Source organism: Dromiciops gliroides, chromosome 2 (assembly GCF_019393635.1).
Source record: "Dromiciops gliroides isolate mDroGli1 chromosome 2, mDroGli1.pri, whole genome shotgun sequence".
NCBI classification, from domain to species: domain Eukaryota; kingdom Metazoa; phylum Chordata; class Mammalia; order Microbiotheria; family Microbiotheriidae; genus Dromiciops; species Dromiciops gliroides.
Genome location: NC_057862.1, coordinates 521,166,845 through 521,192,466, shown reverse-complemented (window position 1 = coordinate 521,192,466; position 25,622 = coordinate 521,166,845). Strand labels below are relative to the sequence as shown.

The window sequence follows — 25,622 nt, the reverse complement described above, 5'->3', positions numbered from 1 at the left end:
CATAGCATTAATAACACATTAGTTAACTTTTGGTAAAATCTTAATTTTCATTAAAAGTAATGGAATTATGGTATAATTCATTTTTCTGTCTTACATAAAAATCAACCTTTACAAGTACAAATTTAATTATACTATAGTAAGCCATTACCTTACTGAAGTATCAGGGAATTTGAAAAAGAAACTAAATCAAATGAATGATCTCATAGTAATTTCATGATACCAATTCCAAAAGCCACCAAGGAAATCAAGTAGAGAAATTCAGCTCCAAGAACTTAAAAATGTAGTCTAAAACTACAAATGTACATTAGGACAGATATATCTCTGGCTTTGATATCTTTATAATTCCCTACTTTCTCCTTAACCTGATCAAAATATTTAAAGTTATTATAATTATAAAGAAAATAAACATCATTTATAAGAAATTTACATCTACATATTTCAGAAGGTATTTCTCTGGTGCATCAGTGATTAAAGCACTATATATTCACAAATACCTTTGAAAAAAACATTGGCAAAAAAGTGTCTCAAATGCTTCTCTATCACACACACTCACACACACACACACACACACACACACACGTCTAACTGTATTTCTTACCTATATCTGCTTGTACAGAAAACTTGAGTAATGTGTAAATTGATTCTTAATAAAAGAATAAAGATGGAAATGACTAAGACAAAGAAAAAAGTGGTGATAAAATCAATAAACTATTTTTGTTGAATTTAAAGAACTATTTACAGTAAATATTTCATATATTGTAATCCTATGTATGTTTTTAAAGTTTAAATGTATAGCTTTTTTTCCCCTTTCAAAACAGAGATCTCATATTATGGGTACATTCAACATAGTATTTATTCATTTCATGAATAAAATACATTTCTAGGACCTGAGAATTGGCAGGCATGAAGAGAAAGGAAAAGTTATGCTAAGAATAAAAGGGCTGCAAGTCAGTATTACATTTTTATTACTTAGTTCACAGGGTACAAATTATCTATTTTGAAATAACAGTAGTTACCTGTAGTATTACATTTCCATTTATCCAGAGACAAGATAGCTCGAGCAGGGGCCAAAAACGCAAAAGCACTGGCCTGAAATAGAGGTAACCTGAAAGAAATGAGAACAAAACGACAATCGTAATACCAAATCTCATACAAATAATGGTATGCTTCAAAATTAACTTTCTAAAAATCCAAACTAAGCATATATTACTTAGGATAAAACACGTGAAACTAGATTCTGATCACCTTCTTTCTTTCTCCTGAGGGGAGATTGTGTTATACATGCTTCCCTCATTTCTTATAAGACTTCAAGACAGAAAGGATCAGAGAGATCTCACAGTCTAAGGCCCTCTTAGAATCACAAAATTTAAGAGGTTGAAAAACTTTCAGTAGCTCCCCAGTTGGATTCATACCTGAAAGAGAATCCTTGCTATGATAAGAGCAAGTAAGTGATCATGACAAGGAACCCACTAGCTAAGGCAGGCTATTCCACTTTTGGACAACTAATTGTTAGAAAGACAGCCAATGTCTTGAACTCCCTTGTAATGCTAACATCTTTGATTCTATATATAACTCAAATAAAATATATAGACTATATAATATTTGAAAAGAAATTTGGCAAACAGAACAGATAAGGATTAGGAAGAACTGAACTCATTAATCCAGTATCTGATAAATTCAAGAACATAAAGTACTTAGAAAATAATTCCCTATTTAATATAAGAAGATTGGTGGAAATTATATTTGGACTAATACCTTACACTATACTACAACAAACTAAAAAGAGATATACTATCTGACTGATTATACCACTAAAAATAGAAGAGAAAAAAAACAGAAGAGAACCAGATCAAAAAGCTAAATCTCAGAGGTTAATAAAAATAAAGATGGGGGGCAGCTAGGTGGCGCAGTGGATAAAGCACCAGCCCAGGATTCAGGAGTACCTGAGTTCAAATCCGGCCTCAGACACTTGACACTTACTAGCTGTGTGACCCTGGGCAAGTCACTTAACCCTCATTGCCCCACACACACAAAAAAAAATTAAAAATAAAAATAAAAATAAAGATGTAATTTTTTTCCTGTCAAAGTTCATGGACACAATAAAAAACAATCCAGAAACCAAGGGGTCTGAACTAGTCAAACCACCTCATTTTAAAGAAAACTGAGACCCAGAGAGGTTGAATGAATTGGCTAGTCCTAATTATTAATTATCAGAGGCAGGATATCATCCAGGTTCTCTGACTCCAAAACCAGTATTCCTTGCACTGTGGGAATGATGAATGAAAAATGAATCCTCTGAAATAGTGTTATTATTCAAATCCACACTTCATATTTCTGTTGGGATGTAACCACTGATAGCATTTTACAATATTATAACTCTGAATAATGTGAATTCAAACACTAACGAATTCTGTGGAGTGGGATTCATTCACACTAAATGAGATCTGTCAGTAGATGATAAAAGGTAAGGGCAAAGAACAGATACCAAGACACTTTATGAAAATTTGAAGGAAAAGAGATCGCTTATCTGGCAAAAAAACTTCATGGACAAAGTAGCACCTGATCTGAGCCCTGGAGGAAGAACTGGATTCAAAAAGATGGTTATGAGCAGAGAGAATACTTGATTCTGAGATAAGTAGTACAGGGTGAGATCAGGGTACAGTTTACAAAGGTATAAGCACGGAAAGGCAGGACAGTCAGAGTGGGCAAGGGTCATGAATGCTAGGCACAGAGGTTTTGGAGCAGGCGAGTGTCATGATCCAATACAATTTTCTCTTTCATCTCAATTAGACAGTTTCCCTTAACTACGAATCTAAACCATCTCCCACTTCAGTATGCATCCCTTTTGATACAATTACTGAGCAGCAGGAGAAGAATACACACTCTGTCAGAGCCTGAGCTTTCCTTCCTCATTTTTTAGGCTTTTGTCATCAATGAAACTGTTAAATGCTACACCAGGGTGAGATCTGAATCAAGGCCTGGCTGAGGTCCCTCCCTACCCTCCCTAAAAAACTGACACTCAAAGTATAGTCTTTGTAATGAAAATACCCAAAGAATCTTTACAAAACTGTAATGTTATCATCAAAACTCACGGAATCACAACACACATATGTGAATGTGTGCAGGTGCACACTTGTGCACATGCGCATGTGCATGCACGCACGCGCGTGCGCGCGCGCGCACACACACACACACACACCTGATACCATCCATACATTCCTCAGTCTCTGTATAGAGATATGAAACAAGATTCATCTCCAAAAGTTCTTAAGCTCAGCTGCTTTTACAAAGGTAGTAGTAGAACTAGCCATATCACTGACCTGCCTTAGCCAGCAGGGGCTCTATTTAAGATTATAAGTCAAAGAAGTATGAGAGTGCTCTAGGTCCTACAAGTACATTTTCATAATGTCTCTGCATACTCCTTTCCCATTGTCTAAGCTGTCTAACCACACTACCTGTCCTCCTGTGCAGGCCAATTTTTAGTCAATAACTGGTAACCTAATGTTTCATGACAGCTCCATTGCATTTGATCATAAGCAGGGCCACAGTACATATTTCATAAAATTACACATGCAAACACCACCAAAGTCCTATGTTCCAAGGACTAATTTTTAATTAGAGCAGCTTAACATCTCAAATCTTACCTGCATCCAAAAGTTGTCTGTAATAAAGTTGTGATTCCCACACAAAAGAATATGGTCCCAATAAGCTGACTTGTAGCCCACTGGTCATATCCAACACACATAGCATCAGCTAGCAAGAAGGGCACAGCTATGGTACCACTGAAACAGGTCAGATAGTGCTACAGATAACAGAAAGACAAAGATTTTTTTTTTAAAGTACATATATACACATCTCTCTCTCTCTCTCTCTCTCTCTCACACACATACCACTTCAGTTTTATAATTCTGACTTAAATCCCTGTCCCACCTCTATTTAAAAAATAACCTAGGACTAATTCCTTTCAAAGTTGTGTCTTTTGATTTTACTATTAGAGAATGTTTAAACTATTAACAATACAGATTTTCTTGTACTTTATAAAACAAATGACCTCTAAATAACAATCCAGTAATGGTTTAATCTCTAATATTTCCCCAAAAAGTAGGTGGAAGGAAAGGGAAAGGAAAATTGGAAAAATATATCCCCATAAAAGATTGTCACAAAGTTAATATTATCTGTTTATGGAACAATAGGCCAGTTATTCTTTGTGTCTCAGAACTGCTTCTGGTTCAGGTAAGTCTGAAGGAATGAAAGAGGGTACACACAGGACTAGAGAAGATTATTTCTGATGGGCCGGGGGGAGATTGGGAAGAGATGAAGAGACACACTGTCCTGTGACCTACCTACCTATGTAATCTAAGGGTCTCAGGAACTCATCATCTGTCTCACTGTAATACCCCTCAGACTTCCAGATCTTTCCACATGCTCTGCAGCTGTACTTTCTTTTATATCTGATTTTCCCCAACTAGAGGGTATCCAAAGCACTCAGCATATTGCTTGGCACAGAGTAAGTATTTAATAAATTGGTTTTTATTTAATGAATTCATTCATGGGAGATACCCTATTGGAAGACAGCCTTTAAAGTAAGTATTATTTTGCTTTACTAGAATAAATACCTTTTCATATGAACACACAAAGTAGAATAGTATATTCTCTACACCCTTTTATCAATTGCAAAATATGATCCAGCATTGAATATTGCTTGCAAAAGCCTGCTTGTTCCCTACTAATAATCTCAATAAAGATTCCCTAGCTTTATATATAAATGATACAAATATTTTGCAAAGATGGAAAAGTAAGCACACATATCAATAGTTCTTGGTAGTCTCTTGGTCATCTTTTCCTAGCATTACTTGAGAGATGAGATTTCCCCCACAACTTCTGTGGTATCTCCCCAGCTTTCAAACAACCATGTATCACTCCCTCAAGTACCCCACAATGGTCACCAGAAGGATGTATCACCAACATATACATCTGGTCCATCACCAATCGTTGGCCTCTTTGCAGCCTTTCCTACTTCCCTTCGAAGCACATCCAGGACAGTGATGCCAGAGTCTAAGTATTTTGGCTCTACTATCCTTGATAGCAAAAAGTTTATTATAACATATCTTTGCAGACCCTTTCCATTTTTATTCTGTTTATTATCATTCTTCCATTTTCATCCTTAAATATTCTCAGGGGATAACCATGGTTAGTTGGCTGTCTTGACTAAGTTCTCTTTAGATTAGTTTTATCTTCCACATCTTTTTCCTGCTCTATGAGACAAATGATGATCAAAATTATCCATCATCCTTTTTGTAAGATTTGATAATTGAGTTTATATTCTAAACCAACATTACCTTTGCCATCCATCACTCCTCACCTAACAAGTGAGTCAAATGTTTGTTGACTTAAGGGGCTTTCTGAGTTCTTTTGGTATTCATGCTGTGGCAGCGTATCCACATCTATTAAACTGTATATACTTAAGTTGAATGGTGTATAGAGTGCTGGACATGAAGTCTGGAAGACATGAGATCAAATCCTGCCTCCAAAACTTATTAGCTCTATGAAGTAAGACACTTAAATCTCTTTAAACTTCAGTTTCCTTATCTACAAAATGAGGGAAGTTGTACCTGATAGCATCTAAAGAAGGCTCCTTCCAACTCTTATGACCATGACCCTTTGACTATCAGTGTCAATAGCATTTTAGTTGCCTATTTTCCAGTTTTCAAGACCACATAATTAGAGAGTGTGGGATTAGGGGCAGCTAGGTGGTGCAGTGGATAGAGCACCTGTAATGATTGGAATGATGCCACCTACTGGAGACTTGCTGTGGGAAAGCTCCACCATGAGGAAAATGCCTCAGAGGCATTGTGGCTTTTCCTTAGCATCAGGAAATGACGTTTGCTCATGGGTGCTGTCTATCAAGGCTACCAGCCAATCAACTTGAGGAGCCTCCTATGGTCTGAGAGGAGACAGGAAGGAGGAAAGGGAGCCTGCGCGGAGAGCTCTGGGGCTTTTTGGCTTCCTGACTTGATGGTGGTGGCAGCAGAGGACTTCACAGGAAATTTGAGGAAAGATAGGAATGCCAGGCTGTTGGAATTCTGTTCTCAATCTTTTTCTTTCTATTTTCCAATAAACCCTTAAAAACCTAAACTCGTTTTATCAGTGATTTTAGTCAGTTTCCCCCAAAACTGGGGGAACAGATTAGAATCCACATTTAGAATCTTAAATTACACACACCGGCCCTGGAGTCAGGAGTACCTGAGTTCAAATCCGGCCTCAGACACTTAACACTTACTAGCTGTGTGACCCTGGGCAAGTCACTTAACCCCAATTGCCTCACTTTAAAAAAAAAAAAAGAGTGTGGGATTAAGTTTTTGTAACTGTATGCCATATTTTTAAAAAATTATCCTTTTTTGACTTGTATGAACTGATGTATAGTGAAGTGAGCAGAACCAAGAGAACATTGTACACAGAGACAGCAATATTGTGTGATGAAGAACTCTGAATGACTTAACTATTCTCAGCAGTACAATAATCCAAAACAATCCCAAAGGACTAATAATGAAACATACTATACACCTCTAAAGAAGGAACTGATGCTGATTGAACACAGACTGAAGCTATTTTTCATTTTCTTTAATTTTTTTCTTTTATAAAAGTTTTCTTATACAAAATGACTAATATGGTAATGTTTTACATAATTGCATATATATAACCTACATCTGACTGCTTACCACCTCAGGGAGGGGAGAGGGGAGGAAGGGAAGGAGGGATAATATTTAGACTCAAAACTACAAATAAAAATGCTAATTATTTTTTTAAATTTTAATTATCCTTTCTTCCAGAATGGAGTTGCAAAGGGTAAAGTGAAATGGCAGAAAATTCTACAAGCTCAGTAAGACCCTCCAACTTAAATTAATATATACTCTGTACACTCTGATACTTGGTTGACCTTCAATATAAAGGTAGAAAAAGATGAGGAGAGTGAGGAAAATTTGGGAAAGCATGGGTTAGGAAGAAGGAATACAAGAAGCAAAAGATTTATGCACTGTACTTTTTCTATAAGAAAAGAAAAGGTACTGGACACCATAAGCGCCAAATCAAATCACCAAAAAATGAAACTAAATCTATTTTAGTCAACAGAAAACTCCTTATTAATGTAGGCACTATCCCTGAATCAGTTATCTGTGCACATTCAGGCCACAAGCTTTGCTTTAGAACAAAGATTAGAATTAGTAAGAAGAAAGAAGTATGTTACTACTACCATTGCAAAAAGAAAGGAATCTGCCTACTTCTAAGAAAATCCTGTGAAATTCTTGAAATCCTGAGATTTTTGGCAACGATGAGTTGAGGAAAGAAAAAACAATAATTTCAGAATGGAATATTTGGGAAAAGGGAAGGCCAACAAAAAACAAAATTTGGTCCATTTCCACTATCAAACTCTCACCCCACCTCATCTAAGGATCCTGCTCCACCACCCTTTTTCCTTCTTAAAAGCAGTATGATTTCAAGGTAAATGTATATGAATTTGTAACAAGGCCAATGAAAGAGGCAACTTACTGAAAAATACAAGCTTTAGAGGTGAGGCTGGAAAATTACATTTCTCTGCTTCTTCCTTCATTTTCTTTTCTACACTCTCCTCAGCTATCTTTCTTTTCCTCCCTTTTTATTATTTGCCATGTCTTGTATCCCTGTACTTTCTTTACATTCTCTTCCTTTTTTCCTCTAGCTTTCTCCATCCTTCCACCATAAATACAGGAAATTTGCCATTTTATAAAAGATTTTGGCATATTTAATTAAATTACTTAAACAAAAATTTCAAATATATACTAATAAATTAAATATATCAAAGCAGAATTTTATGACAATAGAAAAGTAAAACATTTAAGAAATGAATAGTGGTACTAATTTCTAACCACATTTAAGAATCTTACCTGTAGCCCTAAAAATATACAGAGATACCAAGGAGGTACATCTTCTATTGTATAAATCATATCTGTTCTCTGGGGATCTAAACTTCCAGTGCTGTCCAATGTCTCTGCAAGAGAACTCTGTAAATGAAAGAAATAACTATTTAGCATTTTGAGAAAATAAAACCTTATTTTGGGTTAAAGTGGTAAAAGTTTAAAAGTTATCCATTTTACTACACAAAAAAGCTAGCAATAAAATAAAACCTATGACTTTAAATGTTATTATCAAGTATAATCACCCAATGGTAGAATCAATCCATAATTACTTAGGAATATCACATATAAAAACCAACCCTCACCTTACCATCTTCTCTGGTTCAGGATCACAGTATATTTACTGTATCTGGAAAACTTTCTCTGGGAAGTAAACAATTTTAACCCACTTAAAGGTGCTTAACCCACTTCCTTGGTTTGGGGCCAACGTTCCTACAACTTGTAATGGCAACAAAGAAGTTGAACTGTATAGTGACCATAGTGAAAATGCCAAGAGCAATGAGCAGTTTAGAATGGTAAAAAGAACAAAAAACTAAAAAACTTAAGAGCAGTAGACTTGTAAATAACAAACCCGCAAAAGCCAGTGGGGTACAATGCAAAGAGCACTTTGGTTCGAATCCTGACTCAGAAACTATGTGACTTTCCCCATTCATAACATGATGAAACAATTTCTTTTACTACCTATATTTTTGAGTTATTTGGAGAAAAGCACTTTGTGTGCTGCACACACAATCAGGAAAGGAAATGGATGATGGACAGCTTTGGCACTGATTGCACTGATAGTCATGAAACATTTAACAGTCCAAAGAAAGACCCACCAGCATAGTTGGAATATCTATAAAAGATCTGTGTCTGGGCATGGCGGTACATGCCCCTAGGCCCTGCTTACTAGGGAGACTGAGACTGGTAGATAGCTTCATTTTGGAGTTCTAAGCTGATTGGGTACTCATATGAAATTTGACATCAATTTGGGGAGCCACAAAGACCAAGGGGGGTAGGACCAAATTAGCCCAAAAAAGAAAAAAAGCATGTCAAAACTCCCATGCCAATCAGTAGTGGGACTGGACCAATGATTAGCCATTGCACTTAGAACCTGGATAGAAATCCAGTTAAAAAAAAAAAAATAACAAGGAAAAGAAGGACATGGACAAGAACCACATAGGAAAAAATTACAAATTGCCCAGTTGGACAATTTTGTTAATACTTGTTAAGTATTTATATATGAGTATAAATTATATAATTATTGATAAGATTGTGATTTCATCCATGTATCAAAGTAGGAGAACTACTTTGATAGAGAAAGACCTAGGACAAAACATAAAACAAAGAGAAGATGACAAAACATAGAAGAGAATACAAATATAACTGTAACACATTCACATTTGTAGAGCTTTTCAAAGTTTACAAAGTACCTGCCTCACAGTCTGTGATGGAATTCATACAATTATTATGATCTCCATTTTACAAATGATGATGCTCACACAGAAAGCAAGTGAAATATTAGTCTTCAAATTACAAACTAGCACTCTACCCAATTACACTTTAGTGTGCTTGTATACTCTATATTGATATATATATAATGTATATGTCCACATACAAATGGACAAGCAAGGAGATCAAGAGTATATAGGATAGGGGGCAGCTAGGTGGCGCAGTGGATAAAGCACCAGCCCTGGAGTCAGGAGTACCTGAGTTCAAATCCGGCCTCAGACACTTAACACTTACTAGCTGTGTGACCCTGGGCAAGTCACTCAATTGCCTCACTTAAAAAAAAAAAGAGTATATAGGATAACTAACAGGTTGCTACTGTTATTTATGTATTTCTTTCTATCTATCTATCTACCTATCTATTCAGTGGAAATCATTTTGGATATATGTTCAATATATTTATCGAAGTTAATTTTAATAAATTGTTTTATTAAACAATTTATTTCATGCTAGGCATTTTATTTTAAAATCATTGAGTTAAGATAAATAAATAATAAATAAAAGTAAGGGCAGCATCAGCACCCTTATGTACTTCTGCTTTTGAATAATCTCCTTAGTAATAATGGTTGTTATTTATATAGCATTAAGGTTTGCAAAATGCTTTCCATACATTATCTTATTTGTTTAACAATAACCATGTGGAGTTAAGTAATAGAGGTATCACTATTCCCTCCCTATTTTACATATGAGGAAAATGAGACATAGAGAGCATAAGTAACTTATCCCATGATTACATATCAATGAGTTTATGCGGCAGGATTCAAACTCAGTTTTTCCTGACTCAAAAGTCTCCTGGCTCCTTTTCAAAAGAAGATTTGGATATATGTAATATTTTTCTACAAAGAGATCAGCTAGCAAATGGTTAAAACACCAATAAGATGCACCACCCATAGAGAAAAATGAGCCAAAGTATTAGTGTTTTTTATTCTGTTTCTGGTCACAGATTTGAAATACATAAAAAGGGTAGTATTTAATATTTAATCAGAGAAATTAAAAGGAAGAGACAGAGAAAAAAGATGAATAAAGTAATTATCAATGAAATTCAAGAAATGTGCTTTGCTACAGAGATATATAAAGATTTCTTGGACAAGAGAAAAAACAATACCTTTTCAGCTATGCCATTTTCTGTGGTATAGATTGCCATTAGTTCAGTGTCCTCATTGTCCTGTTCACCACTTGATGTGGCACCTCCATTTATCACCACCTAAAAAGAAAGATTCCATTAAATTGGTTTTTTTCAATTTACTATGCTTTCTGTAAATAAATCTATCTGAAGCTTTTTCACAAATCCTCTTAAGACCAAAAAAGCTGAAACAGATTTTACTGTTTGCCAAAGAACTCAAAATAACAGCTAATTTATTCTAAAAATGCATTGTGAAAATGCAACAAAACCACCACTATAATTTCTTACAGGGTAAATTTTACTCCAAACATTTTTTATATTTAACAGTGAAGTAAATATTCCTATCATTTTAGCCAAAAGTAAATTTTTTAATCCCCTCATGGGTTCTTACAAAAGCATATTTGGCTCTTAACAACTGTTCACCCACAAAACAAAACATTCACAGGATATGTGTTCCCTGCTAAGCGTCTCTGGTCTGTATCAACATTCATTAACTAGAAGAACATTATTGCTTACTACACTAAATTCGCTAATTAACTTGACTCCAGTTTCATTATTGAGATTCTGTTCCAAGTCTTACTATCAACAGTACGTGACCTATTAAAAAGGTAAGAGATATGAACACAGTGAACTCTTCAAAAAATAAAATAAAAACAAAGTCTACCACCAAACCCACTGAGTAACTCAGATCCTGTGTTAAATCCTATATAGCCTTCATTTTTTGCAATTAATGTTATGATGTTGCACAAAATCTAAAGTATGAATTTTATACATCAAGTGCCAAGAAGGAATTGTTGGCACTGACAAACAACTAAGACTGCTCCCTTACTTGTCATACACCCAAAGAAATGAACAAATAAGTACTAAAATAAGCAATCCCTAACTTAAGAGAGTGAATTACAAAAGTTTAAATCTAAGTTAAGTTGTTTGAAAATCACTTTTCCCACAGAAACAATGTTATAATGGGAATTAAGTTTCCCAAGTCTACTTAACCCTTATTCTATTGAACATCCCCAGAAGTCAATTTAACCCTTAGTAGGATTAAACTACAACACTAAAGAACCTAATGTTTCTGTGAGATGTTTTAAATTCAAATTGGAGATATCAGGAACACATCCATACACTGCTCCCAAACATACATGTCCTATTCTGTACCTACCCCCCAAAGGCCTACCAACTCATACATGCCAGCAACTAGGGTTTTTTTCTCTCATCTTCCCATAGATTCAGCTTTTATAGGGACTTGCAGTGACAGAGCTAAATGGATAGGAAAGAACTGTAAAGAAAGATGAAGGGCAGCTAGGTGGTGCGGTGGATAAAGCACTGGCCCTGGAGTCAGGAGAGCCTGAGTTCAAATCTGGCCTCAGACACTTAACACGTACTAGCTGTGTGACCCTGGACAAGTCGCTTAACCCCTCAATTGTGAAGGAAGGAAGGAAGGAAGGAAGGGAGGGAGGGAGGGAGGGAGGGAGGGAGGGAGGGAGGGAGGGAGGGAGGGAGGGAGGGAGGAAGGAAGGAAGGAAGGAAGGAAGGAAGGAAGGAAGGAAGGAAGGAAGGAAGGAAGGAAGGAAGGAAGGAAGGAAGGAAGGAAGGAAGGAAGGAAGGAAGGAAGGAAGGAAGGAAGGAAGGAAGGAAGAAGACCATGTTTAGACAAAATAGGGTAAGGCACCAAAAATCTGACAAATAGGATTAGCAGAAGAGAGAGAGTGTTAAGAATTATGAAGGCTGGGGCAGCTAGGTGGCGCAGTGGATAGAGCACCAGCCCTGGAGTCAGGAGTACCTGAGTTCAAATCCGGCCTCAGACACTTAACACTTACTAGCTGTGTGACCCTGGGCAAGTCACTTAACCCCAATTGCCTCACTAAAAAAAAAAAAAAAAAAAAAAAAAAAAAAAAAAAGAATTATGAAGGCAGAAAAATTTCTTAAAGAAGAGAACCCTTCTGCTGGAGTAGCACCCAGGATAGGGTAGAGGTCCAGCTGGTTCTTTACATTCTCTTTGGCCATCATTTCACTTCCATCTCTTCATCTATGAACCTATAACAGAAGAGAGAGGAGGGTGGGGAGGGAGAGGGAGAGGGAGGGGGGGGAGAGGGAGGGAGAGAGGGAGAGAGGGAGAGAGAGAGAGGGAGAGAGAGAGAGAGAGAGAGAGAGAGAGAGATTGTCTGTGTCTGTGTCTGTGAGGGATGGTGAGGTGTTTGCCTGACAAAATTCATCTGCTTTATACATATTTTTCAAATAGCTTTTAGAAAATAATCCAGTCTCTTAAAACACATTATAATTTAATGTTAAAATCAGTTCATTGGGAAATGGTTTTTAATATTTGCAAGGTTTGGGAGGAAATGCCATTAAAACTGCTGGAGAGTAGTAATTTTAAAGAGTTAATTGCTAAATATTATTTCAATATTAACAATATCTTAAGACTATTTGTCTAAATGTAATAATAATGTTGGTAGTTTTCCTTTATATAATTTATAGTATTACTTAGCTAATAGAAAACTCCCACTGACATTTCATTTCTTCAATGGAAAATTATTCTTATATGACATTAGCAAAGTATTACAATTTGGGAGGATAAGATATACTTTCATCTCATTTGAGACCAGTCACAGCTTTCATTTGTTTTTCCTTCACTGAAGGTAAATGCCCAACCAACTAAATAGTTGGTTGGCTGCTCTGCCTAACTTCACTATCTGTCAATATTTATTAAGTACTTAACAAGGTACGTGAATTTTTAGACTATTGAACTCATATTAAGGGGTTTTTTTGTGTTTACGCCCCTCCCCCCCAATAATACAACAATATCATTGAGGATCATTAATACAGCATGTTAAAATTTCCAAAAGTTAGAATAAGACTTATGATTTTAAAACTTTTTAAGTCTCCGGAATGTCAAGTAATATGTGACCAATTTCATAAGGAAAGAAACTAGTGATAAATAGTAATAGATCACAGCTCAAAAATTAGCTTAAGTTCTCAGTGTTCCAAGGCTGCCAATCTGCATAGTCAAAGGAGTTTGACATTGGGGGTTCCTTTACCAATTAATCACAACTCTAGATCCTCCCCTCACCATCCCACCTCTAAATTCACTCTTAAGTAACTAATAGATAATAATTATTATAACAACAACAAACAACAAGAACTAGGATTTATATAGCACTTTATGGTTTGCAAACTGCTTTATAAATATTATTTTATTTGATCCTCAACAACCCTGGGAAGATGGCACTATTATTATCCTAATTTTACAGATAAGGAAAATGAGGCAAAAAGAGATTAAGTGACTTGCCTAGGGTCATAGTGCTAATAAGGTTCTGAAGACGAATCTGAACTCAGGACTTCCTGACCCACTCTATCAAATGTGTTCTACCTGGCTGATCCTATAAACAAATGGGAAACTCCTAGGGCTCTAAAACCTAAGCAAGGCCAAAAGCTCTTAAGCTCTATAGTTTTTAAACTTTTACCACCCCTCTGGGTAACTGGGATCTCTTCAATGTGACTCCCTCTAGTGCTTACCTTACTGGACTGCTCTGTACTAACCTTAGTTTTAGGATAGAAAGGAAAAAATCCAAAAAAGGAAAATTATTCTACGATGACTTCTGAACAACAGTCACAACAAAGTAAAGCTTTTGTCACACTTCCCACCCTGCCCCGATCCCAGCCAAAGTAGGACAGTGTAGTGGGTAACACACATGGTTGAAATAGAAAACCCCAGCATTTCTGGATGCACTACAAATATCTTGATGATTGCTGACTGACCATGATTCTAGTGACTGACTCGCTTCCACTAATCTCATTTTCCTCAGCTGAAAAATGGGAATGATACTTTCCCAATGTACCTGATGGGTATTTATGAGTAAAGTGTCTTGCAAACTCTAAATACTACAAAAATGTGACTTTTGTTCAGTCTCTCTCCTTCAGTAAACAAAAACTGTTGTTGCTATTTGTCCTTCGTTCTTGAAGAAGACCAATGACATCAGGAGGCGAGGTCTTGACTTGCAGTGAATTGGATTTGCAGGGCTGTGCAAAGTCATCAGCCTCACTCTCTCCTCCAGAGTCATCTGGGTCCAGCGGGAAGATACAGATCAGGACGACTGGTAATGGCCCTAGATGCAACGAGAGATCTTGGCCTTTTTAAGCTAAGGTCTCTCCCAGGTCCCACTTTGTCTGAGACAACACCCATTTAGTGATTAAAGGCTAGGTAAGAACTGAGGTAAAACATGGCCTATTTTACCTTCACACAAAAATCCAATCTAGGAGGGGAAGACCTTCAGATTCTGGCCAGAGCCAACAAAAAAACTACCTCCCACTGAAAAGAGATTATAATGAAAGATTTCATATATATGGGCAATGAGGGTTAAGTGACTTGCCCAGGGTCACACAGCTAATAAGTGTCAAGTGGCTGAGGCCATATTTGAACTCAGGTCCTTCTGAATCCAGAGCCAGTGCTTTAGCCACTGCGCCGCCTAGCTGCCTGCCCCCTATGGCTATCAATTTTGAATTTATAGTAGAACCCTCTGCAAAGAGGAAGCAAGTACTAAATCTAAGAAGCAAACAGTTAATTTTACATTGCTTGGTGCTGTTAAACAAATCTCAAGTTTACTACCTATTTAAAAATGTACTAGCACTGGTCAGCTAGCATCTTTCAAGAACTGACACCATGGTGAAATGTGGAAGATACAGAGGCCTTCATCTTTGTAGACTAAATTTCAATATAATTCTTCTACAAATAGAAAATATCTGAAAAATTAAGAAATGCAGCCTGATACATGAGAGAGAAAAGAAAGGCACATATGGAAGTGAAAAGACTTGACCAAAGGTACATAAGCCAGTTAGTCACTAAAGCAATCTGTCCACTACATAACCCTAGCTATCTCCTTAATGTACTTCTGACCTTTTCTAGGTCTATAAAAATCTACATCAAAGGTATCAGGTGGATACAATTAATCAACAAGCATTTAAATGCTTACTATATGCAAGGCTCTGTGCTAAGTGCAAAACCTGCTCCTGCCTCCAAAAACTTACATTCTTACATGGAGATAGGATACACATAAATATGTACACACATACAAGATACACAAATACAAGATAGAAGGGAAGACTCTGATAGCTTGGGGGATCAGGAAACAGGAAAGGCTTCACTTTGAGCTATATTTTGGAGGGAGCCAGTCCCTCAAAGAGGTAAGTTAAGGTGAGATAGGTTGAGTATTACAGTCATGGTGATGGAGGATGGAGCACTGTGTAAAAGGAACAGCAAGTGGGTCACTTTGTTTTTGTTTTTGTTTTTTTAGTGAGGCAATTGGGGTTAAGTGACTTGCCCAGAGTCACACAGCTAGTAAGTGTTAAGTGTCTGAGGCTGGATTTGAACTCAGGCCCTCCTGACTCCAGGGCCGGTGCTTTATCTACTGCGTCACCTAGCCGCCCCAAGGGTCACTTTGATTAGACATCAAAGTTTGTGAATGAAAGTAAAATATAAGAAATCTAGGATAGCAGGAAAGGGGGCAGTTTATAAAGAAGTTTTAATACCAAAAACAGAATTTATATTTGATCCTAAAGGTAATAAGAAATTGCAGGAATTTATTGAGTAGATACTAACATTGTCAAATGTGGATTTGGGGTTCAAAAAGAGAAATCCAAAGAAGAAAGAGTAGTCAATAATTTCCAGTGCTGCAAAGCTCAAAGAACAGAATTAAGAAAAGGTCACTCAATTTGACAACTAAGAAATTACTAGAGGCTTTAGAGAGAGCAGTTTCAGTCTAATGATAATGTTTTCTGGAAAAAAACAAGAATTTAATAAACATTTACCAAGCATCTACTTCAAGATATTATATAGAGAAAGAAAAAATGCAATAGTCTCTGTCCTAAAGGAGCTTACATTTTGCTTGGGAAAGAGGGGCATAGTAATTTGAGAGAGTCTATTAACAAGTGAAAAGGGCCAAGGAAAAGTCTGATAGCAAGGAGATACCTAAACTGATACTTTAAGGAAGATGAAGATTCTGAGAACTGAGGTAAGGAAGGAATGTATTCCAGCTTGGGAGGTCAGCCTACATAAGCATATAGAAATGTAACATGAGTTCCAAGAAGAACTACTACATCGGTTTGTCAAGAAATAAGACAAAACAAAGGGGAGAATTTTTTTAAGTCCATAAAGATGATCACATTAATTTCAAAATACGAAAGAATGTACAGAGACGGCAACAGAAGAATAAAAGTCTACATGAGGAACCCCGAGGTAGCCAACTCTGCCTCATGGCCCAGTGGATTAGAAGGTGTCAAAGGAGAAACCTCCACTGGAGAGGGTACCCTAAGATTCTTAAGAGTCAAGGTTTCATGAGTGTCAGAAAATGAAGAGATGTGGGGCAGCTAGGTGGCACAGTGGATACAGCACCAGCCCTGGAGTCAGGAGTACCTGAGTTTAAATCCGGCCTTAGGCATTTAACACTTACTAGCTGTGTGACCCTGGGCAAGTCACTTAACCCCAACTGCCTCACTTAAAAAAAAAGAAAAGAAAAGAAAAGAAAATGAGGAGATGTAGAATGAAGACTCAAAAACAAAATGAAAGAGAAAAGCAGAGTTGTTAATAACACTGTTCTCTCCTAGTTCTCCTACCAGAGAGTTTTGCTCTATCATCCTCATTCTGCCCGGTAACCTTGAAGTTAGAAAACAAGTCTTTATTTTGGATCCTATATTTTTTCTCTCACTACAAGCTTTTCTTGGTCATTTCAACAGCTATCATGAATTCAATGATCATTTCTATGCAAATGACTCCCAGGTTTCTATTTATAGACCTCTCATCCTGAGTTCCTGTCCTACATCTTCAACTAAATGTCTATAATAAATATCTAAACATGTCCAAAACAGAACTCATTCTCCCCACCATACCAATCTTCCTGATTTTCATGTATCTGTCTAGGATATCACCATCCTTCTTGTTATCCAAGTTCATAACCTCAGAATTATCTGGACCACTTCTTTCTCTCTCATCCAATCAGTTGCGATTCTTGTGAATTCTACCTCTATAACATCTCTGACATGTCCCTTCTCCATAATCTCACAAGCACCACCCTATTTGGGGTTCTCATCACCCCATTGCCTAGATTGTAATAGCCTTCCTGACTTCAATCTCTCAACAATCCAATCTATCCTCAACAAAAGTGACCTAATATCATATGTCATGTCTCCTTCCTCTAACCTTTCATATCTTCCTATTATATACCACTAGAATGGCATTTAAAGCTGACTAGACAATCTGGCAATATGACTCCCATTATCTTTATACGATGTTCTTCCTGATGCATTCTGTGATAATAGATAATTCTCTAATAGGTCTACTTGCTGATCTGCATACATGATATTACATCTCCCTTCTCCATACCTTTGCATAGGTTATCCTCTATGCCTGGAACATAATGCATTCACTCCCTCACCTTTGCCTCTTGGAATCCTTAACTCCCTTTAAAGCTTGGCTCAAGTACCACACTCATGAACATGCCCTCCTTGATAATCCACACTTGAGTCCTCCTACTCCAGTTACTTTGTATACATTTTTATTGACTTAAGTGGGTACATAGTGTTCCTCCCAGGGGAACCTATGTTCCTGAAGGGAATTGTTTCACTTCTTGAAAATAATGGGTGCTTAATAAATGCTTTCTGAATGAATAAATGACTGGAGGAATGAGATGAAGTGGCAGAGATGAGAAGACAAAGAAAGGTGAGGAGAATTTTTTAATTAGGGTTTTTTTTTTACTTTTATATCATATCAATTTGTATATGTGTGTGTGTATCTGCACTACCCCCATCTAGCAAAGATTTTTTTAAAAGTTCACTAAAAAAAATGAAATGACTGTGTCTGGCAGTATATTCAATGTCCTACCCCTCCACCTCACAATGAAGAGAAGTAGGTACATTTTCTCAACTCTTCCTTAGTTTGGTCATTATATTACCTATATGTCATTTCATTTGTTCTGTTTTCCACTTATATTGTTGTAGTCATTGTGTATATTATAAATCTCTCCCAATATTTCTAATGCTTCAAATATTCCTTTGCAAGGAATTTAGGTGACCTATTTCAAAATACGTAACATGGAAATATTTAATAAATATTTGTTAAAATACCTACTATGTGTCAAGCACAATGTATATTCAAGTACATGCAGAACAATTCTACTAAGTTGTGAACAAACTAAAAGATACCAACTTCCCTTAAACCATACTGTAATTCCAATTCTTTGTTTACAAACACAATAACAATAGAAGGAGCTGAACTACTATATAAAATAATGGGAAACTAATTCTTATTCTTAATAATGATGATGATGATAGCACTAAGTAGCATTTACATTGACTTCCTTCAGGTACTTATTAGTCTCAGTAAAATTCCAAGCTTATCCCCATAACTGTATGCTCATTCCAACTCCTCTCCAATTCATTCTCCATACAGCTGTCAAAGTGATATTCCCAAATGCACATAGGTCTGATGCTATCACTCCCCTATAATGACCAACTTCTCTGGCATGTAAAGCCCCTACCTAGCTTTCTGGTCTCACTACACATTACTACTTTTATAAAACTCTACAGAACAGCCAGGCTGAGCTCCTGCTGTTTATCACCCCCACCCGTGACAATTTGCATGCTGCCTATCCTGCTCATCTCTGAATTCCTAGCTTCCTTCAAAGATCAGCTCCAATGCCACCGCCTCCATGACACTTCCCTCGTCTCTCGAGCTACTACAGCTTTCCCTGTAATATGTCTATGCACACACACTGTTTTCCTCCAATCAAATATATAAGTTCCCTAAGGAGATAAGTTTCCTTTTTGCAAAATTCAATACTTATAAAAATACTCTTCTTATATGATATATAGCCAAAAAGAACAACCTGTTTATTATAAGGAGATTATAATAATTATAAAATCAGGACAGAATTTTAATACAATATTATGGAATGTTTAAGGAGTTAAGGGCTCTGACTGATGATCTAAGCCAGAGCATCTATCATTAAGTATTCACATAAAGGATTCAACATTTTTGTCTCATATGTTTCTTCTGAAAATGGGACTGTTTTTACTAATCCCTGCTTTAATTTCTTTCCTTTGTAGCTACTGAAAAAAGTTCTCTTTTTTGGAAATCTGTCTCTTAGAAAATTACTGTTAAATGATTTACCACAAACCCCATCACTTCTCTGAAAGAAAAAGAAAAACACATTTTCCTATATTCTACATCCTCTTATATTTGTCATTATCATTCACTATGAACTTCCCAATACTCACCTCACTCCCTTTCCATTTATCCATTGGTCCACAAGGTTCTGCCTCTTGTAATCCTTAGCCTAGTTTCCTGAGGGATTGATTAAGCTCCTTATCCTCTCTTTTTAAAGTTCTACAACCCTAAGTCCCACCTACAATTTGACTTTCCTTCCCACTGTTAACTGTGTGGCTCCTCCCAAATCTGGACCACTTGGTTTAGTGTTTTCTTTCAGGTACCTTATTATGCTTGCAATTAGCTTTTCTATACATCAGATAGCATTCCTTATTTTCTTTCTTAGTCTTGTTTCTGAAAAATTCTCCAAAGCTACCACCTAATCAAACAACTATTTCAAACCTAGCTGCTGTGACCTTGGTGTCCTTATCTTAGAACTTAAAAACGAGAAAACTATTTTCACTCCTATAAATACCACTTATTTTCCTGATGTTCATAATAAGCTCCACTTCATTTGTTCCCTAGATTATAGAATTATATTAATTGTGTTAAGTATCAATTTACAGCAAAAGGAAAAGTTCAGCTACAAATGAAGATGGGGGAGGAATTAAAGCAGGTCTTTTCTGATGAACTCCAAATTTCTACCAGAGTTATGGTTTTAAAATATGAACATTAGACAAAAGGTAAACATTTTGTACAAGGGAAAAAACCTGACAAGCCAAACTCTCATCTGAAGTTATAACAGAATTGGAAACTTACAGTGGAAATGGTTAGCTTATGCTACTAACTTTCAACAAAAGTCAAGTTATGATGCCTGGGCACGGAACCGCTCTTTCCCAAAAGATGAGTTTTGAAAATTATTTCCACGCTCAAAGATGTTGACACAAATGATGTCTACATGCCTCATTTCAAGCAGCATGGAAGCCCATTCAGCTGTCTTAAAATGTGAAATTTTCAGGTTCATCATATGAGACTTGTGTAGAGGGATGAAGTTTTTGAAATGGATGACCTGTAACTATACCTTTACCTTAAAGGAAAGATTCTTTATGTTCTTCAATTCAACATCCTTAGTACTTACTGCAGAATTTTTAAGGAAGATATAAAATACACTAAGAAAACCTCAAACCAATAAGTTCAATGATATTAAAATTAGTGGCACTATCTAACAGAAAGAGTACTAGACCAGGAACTAGAACTCATTTCAAGTACTAGCTCTATCACTTATTAACTGTGAAGGGGTACCTTGCTATAAAATGGAGAAAATTCTGCTTTCCAGTTACTCAAAGAGTTATTATAATGAATAGGATTTAGAAAATCTATAGTGCTATATAAATTTGAACTTTACATTAGATTTATTTTCTTCTGTAACCCATCCTTCTATCATGACTCTTCTACCATTTTCATTTTTTGTTTGGTTAGGCTGAACCCCAAAATTTCACTTTTTAATATTATTCCAAGCGTGTTGTCCATAAATCCTCACACACCCCTTTCTTCATTAAATAACCTGCTGTTTCCATCCAAAGAAAAGGCATAAATAATCCTAGACAAATGGTTTTTAAAGAAGGTGGGGGAAGTAAAAGCTTAAGCATTCTTAAAATATTTCCTCAAACCTGAGCTCAACAGTAAAATACTGACCTTGCTGAAACAAATAGTGGATTGTATTACGTATCTGTGCCTATGCCAGCATTCATTTAGTTCAGGTTATTAACTTGGTTTCTTTTGGAGGCCCAACAGGTTCAAACAGTCAATAAGATACTAATCCATACACTGGGACTGCAGAGCTGACATGCTATCTTTCCCTGGCAGAACTTTCCTGAAGGTATTACTGACAAATGGTAGCTCTTCAACAATTTCTGCTGTTTTTTGTTCTGATTTATTGCTATGCTTCATTCACATGTAACCTCAAGCCCACCAAGTACTGCCTTTCAAGATAGATGATGGGTTTATTTTCACATGGTTCACTTGAAGTAAAGGTTCTTTTTTCTACATGCTCCTATTATCACCATAGATCCTCATTTCTATAACTGCATATGACAAAGTTTTTATCTGATCTCCTCTCATTATTTTCTAACTGTAGAATTACCAGATGACAAACACTAGATTCTATCCCTCATGTACTCCTATAGATCTAGACTCTTAAATACCTTTGGGTACTTAAGGAGACAACTTCTGACTACTAAGAAATCACAGAAAATAATGACTGTTTATCTCAAAATCCATCAAAGCACTGCTCAACAACAACAAAAAAAGGTTGTATGAATTCCTCCTAGGAACCTCCATTTGAAGAAGTGAGAAAGTCAACGATGCTCACTCCTTAGTTCTTCTCCCAGTTCAGGTCTCGAATCTAAGGAGCAGGTCTGACACTGACCACCCAAGTGACCCTAAATAAGTCATTTAACATCTCAGTTTCTCCAGCCAAAGAACATTTTAATTTTTTGCCTATTGAGCATTTACTGTGGATCAAGGCATTGTACTTGGTGCTGAGGGTAAGGAACAAAAATATGAAGCAATCCTTGTCCTCAAAGTGCCTATATTCTACCAGGGAAACACAACATAGACACATGTGTGTATATACATACACACACACATACACAGACATGAATAATGTGAGAGCACACTTACAACTAGAGGAATCAAGAGAGGCTTCCTGAAGGAAGTAAAAGCTAAGGATTCTAAGAGGAATGGGGTGAGAGAAAGGAAAGCATCAGGCTTCCATCTGAAAACATCCAATGATCTTATTTCTGGATAGCTCTAATTGTTATAAAGTTTAATCTAATATTGAACTAAAATCTGACTCTCTGGAACTTCCATTGCTCCTGGTTCTGCAGCCAAGAAGAACATTTAATTCCTTTTTTCCAAGGCTGAAGTCACAAAGACATTAGAACATAGGCTGTCTATCCATCATGCCTATAACACATGTGGTTTTCACCTCTGCCTTTCTTAGCATGTTTTATTTCCTTCAAATCTTAACTCAAACATCAACTCCTACAAAAGGATTTCCCTGATTCCCCCCAACCCTTCTAAAATAGATTGCATTTATTTTACATATAGCTTTATAATCACATGTCTCTTCCACTAGAATATAAGCCTCCTTTAAAAGGGTAGGGACTACTTCAGTTTTGGCTTTGTACCCCCAATGCCCTGAATACTGCCTGTCACACAACAGGCACTTAATAAATGCTTGTTGATTGACTGATGCTTTCCATTCCTTCCTCTATTCTGGCCATCTTCACTGTTAAACTACTACTACGTTTCAAGATATCTCCTCATAGTAACCAATATATTTGCTTCATTCTAAGCCCATTTCATTTTATCATGTCTTCTGTTTTCATTGCAAAAAAGCTTCTAAGAAGACAGTTCACTGGCCTTTCCTAACACTTTTGCTCTCTATTTTTTAACTTTAGTGTAAGACTAAAATAAATACAGAACCTGCATTTCTTTCTTATATCTCCCCTTGTCTTCTAGTTCTGAATTAAGTCTGAGTATGATATTATGTACTTAAAATATTAATAGGATCTATGATTTCAGCAATATGGGTATTCCCTCCAACAACAGTGCTCACATCCCCTCTTAACACAGTATTAGACTCTTCATGGGTATTTTTACTTCCTAGTCAACTTCTGGAGAGAAGTAACAAGACCACATTTTAAAGCAGTTAGATCTTTTTAAAGGTATGACAGAGTAAAGGAAACATCAAAAATACAAAAATAATTTAAGTTCAAGTACTGAAAGATTTTATTTCCAGATATTTTTAAATGCAGAACCATGACTATACTACTAATGCAAATTCCACATTATTTTAAAAGGAACTCTAAGGTGTTATTATGCTTGATAGTAACCAAATCAAGTAAAACAATGAGTGACAATCTTGTACAGGAAAATCTTCACTGGTATAAAAAGCAATACCAAAGAAACCAAGGCAAACCACTCAAGAGATTTTTAAAAACATACCCACTTAAGGTAATTTTAAACCTACCTGATTATCCTGCATCTTGAAAATAATGTTAGTATTATATATATAATACATCAAGGTAATCTACCATATCTGGCTGATATCACTTATTCAGATAAAATTATTTCACCTTTAATTATGTGCATTTGTATTCTGAACAATGAAATTCATTCATTTCCTTACTTGAAGTTCAAGTATAAAAGTTGAGTAATATCCTACCACACTTTTACTGATAAAGTTAAGCCTCAACTTTTCCACATTGTGCCCTAACGAACTCTTAAGTTTTTAATGACAATATATGCCTCCTTCCTGGAGTTAATTCCCAGTAAGTGCTTTTTATAGGTAAAACAAGGCTAAAAAGGAAAAGTCCAAAACTAGCTACTAACAGCACAGGAGTTCTCGTATTCAAAAGCACTTTCTTCCTTAGATACTTTTACCCTTGGATGAAAATATAGTTATTCGAGATGTTATATTGGTTAAATACTAAAACTATTTAGTCTATGAAGATTATAAATATTGTTACCGGAAGAGTAAAGAAAGCAGGATGCTTAGATTCATCTTCATATTTGCCCTCAGTAGAGCTTCCAGTTTCTACCGACTTTGATGTGGTGTTTTTGCCAATACCCATTATTAAGAGAAAACAAATGTTTGTTGAGCAGCTTGGTTCCAGGGGACAGGGCCGTAGAAAAACTATGAGGAATGTGATAGATTCAAAGAGCAGCTCTTCCAAAGTCTGAAGCTCTAAGTCCTCAGAGAAGCATCCCGTTCCATTAGCACTACTTCTTTGGACCTAGAAGGGGGAAGAAAAGAAGTCAAATGAATTCTAACAAATAAGCAGAAACATAAAGCAGTTCAGTACTTCGGAAAACAAAAATTGCATGTTATGTGTACTTAGAAGAACACCTCTAAGTAATATGTTGTTGTGGAAATGTAATGAAAAAACCCTTAACACTATGACAGTAATGGAGGAAAAACAATGGCATAGATAACTCAAAACAGCAAATAACTGAAAAATCATGTATTCTGCTTTGTCAAAACCTCATCTTGACAATTATATTTGATAGCCTAATATTAAAATTATACTGTAACAAAACTACACAAACACAGAAATTTTCGGCTAGGAAAGGGGCATGCTACTATCAAAAGAATCCAGTCATTGAAGCTAATAATCTTATGAATCACTAGGGGATTCTGTGGAAGGATTTTAATTCAGAGGACCTCAGTTCATATGCTACTTCTCATGACTGCTATCTTTGTTATTCAGTCCCTTAAGCTCCCTTAGTTTCCTCATTGGTAAAATGAGGGACTGCAAGAGAGATGGCCTCTGAAGTGTCTTGCAGCTTTGAAACAATGATCTTATGAACTTCAGCTTCTCCCTGTGACCCCAAACATCCAATCAATTATCAAGTCCTATTGATTCAATCTCTTTGATCTCTCTCTCTCTCCCTCTCTCTCTCTCTCTCTCTCTCTCTCTCCTCCCCCCACCCCCCTTAACTTTTCCCATTGCTACTACCTTGCTCAGGTTCTCTCTACCTCTTGTACGGACTTAATGGAATAGCCCCCTCACTAGCCTCCCCTGACTACCTCAGTCTCACTTCATCCCAATCCAGTCTACAGATCCCCCTGCCAGAATGATCTCCTGATACACTGATATGATCCCCATTACTTCATTGATCAAAAATAAAAACTAATCTCACATTCAAGGCAAGAGATACCCTAGAATAGCACTGCTTGATTAAACAAATGTTTGTCTATTGGAAAGCTCTCCACAACATACTTCAGTATCAACCTTCCTCCTAGCCTGATTTCACATATTTCCCTTTACATACTCTATTTTTCAGTGAAACTGGATATCCAGGAACCACCTTCTATGCTTCTTCTACTTCCACAACACTTTTGCTCAGGTTGTTCCCTAAC

The 25,622-nt window shown here is 36.3% G+C and overlaps 1 protein-coding gene across 4 annotated transcripts in view; it reads right to left on the bottom strand.

Moving 5' to 3' along the window:
- Window positions 1-25,622, bottom strand: part of SLC23A2 (solute carrier family 23 member 2) — a 113,703-nt gene that overhangs the window by 31,337 nt on the left and 56,744 nt on the right. For all 4 annotated transcript variants that reach the window (XM_043983031.1, XM_043983032.1, XM_043983029.1 and 1 more), the window contains 5 exons: window positions 24,229-24,495; window positions 10,543-10,641; window positions 7,920-8,036; window positions 3,645-3,802; window positions 1,017-1,105 (listed from right to left, as the gene is read on the bottom strand). In XM_043983031.1, the coding sequence (XP_043838966.1) occupies window positions 1,017-1,105; window positions 3,645-3,802; window positions 7,920-8,036; window positions 10,543-10,641; window positions 24,229-24,333 (568 nt within the window). In that variant the 5' untranslated portion in view covers window positions 24,334-24,495. The remainder of the gene's footprint in view (window positions 1-1,016; window positions 1,106-3,644; window positions 3,803-7,919; window positions 8,037-10,542; window positions 10,642-24,228; window positions 24,496-25,622) is intronic.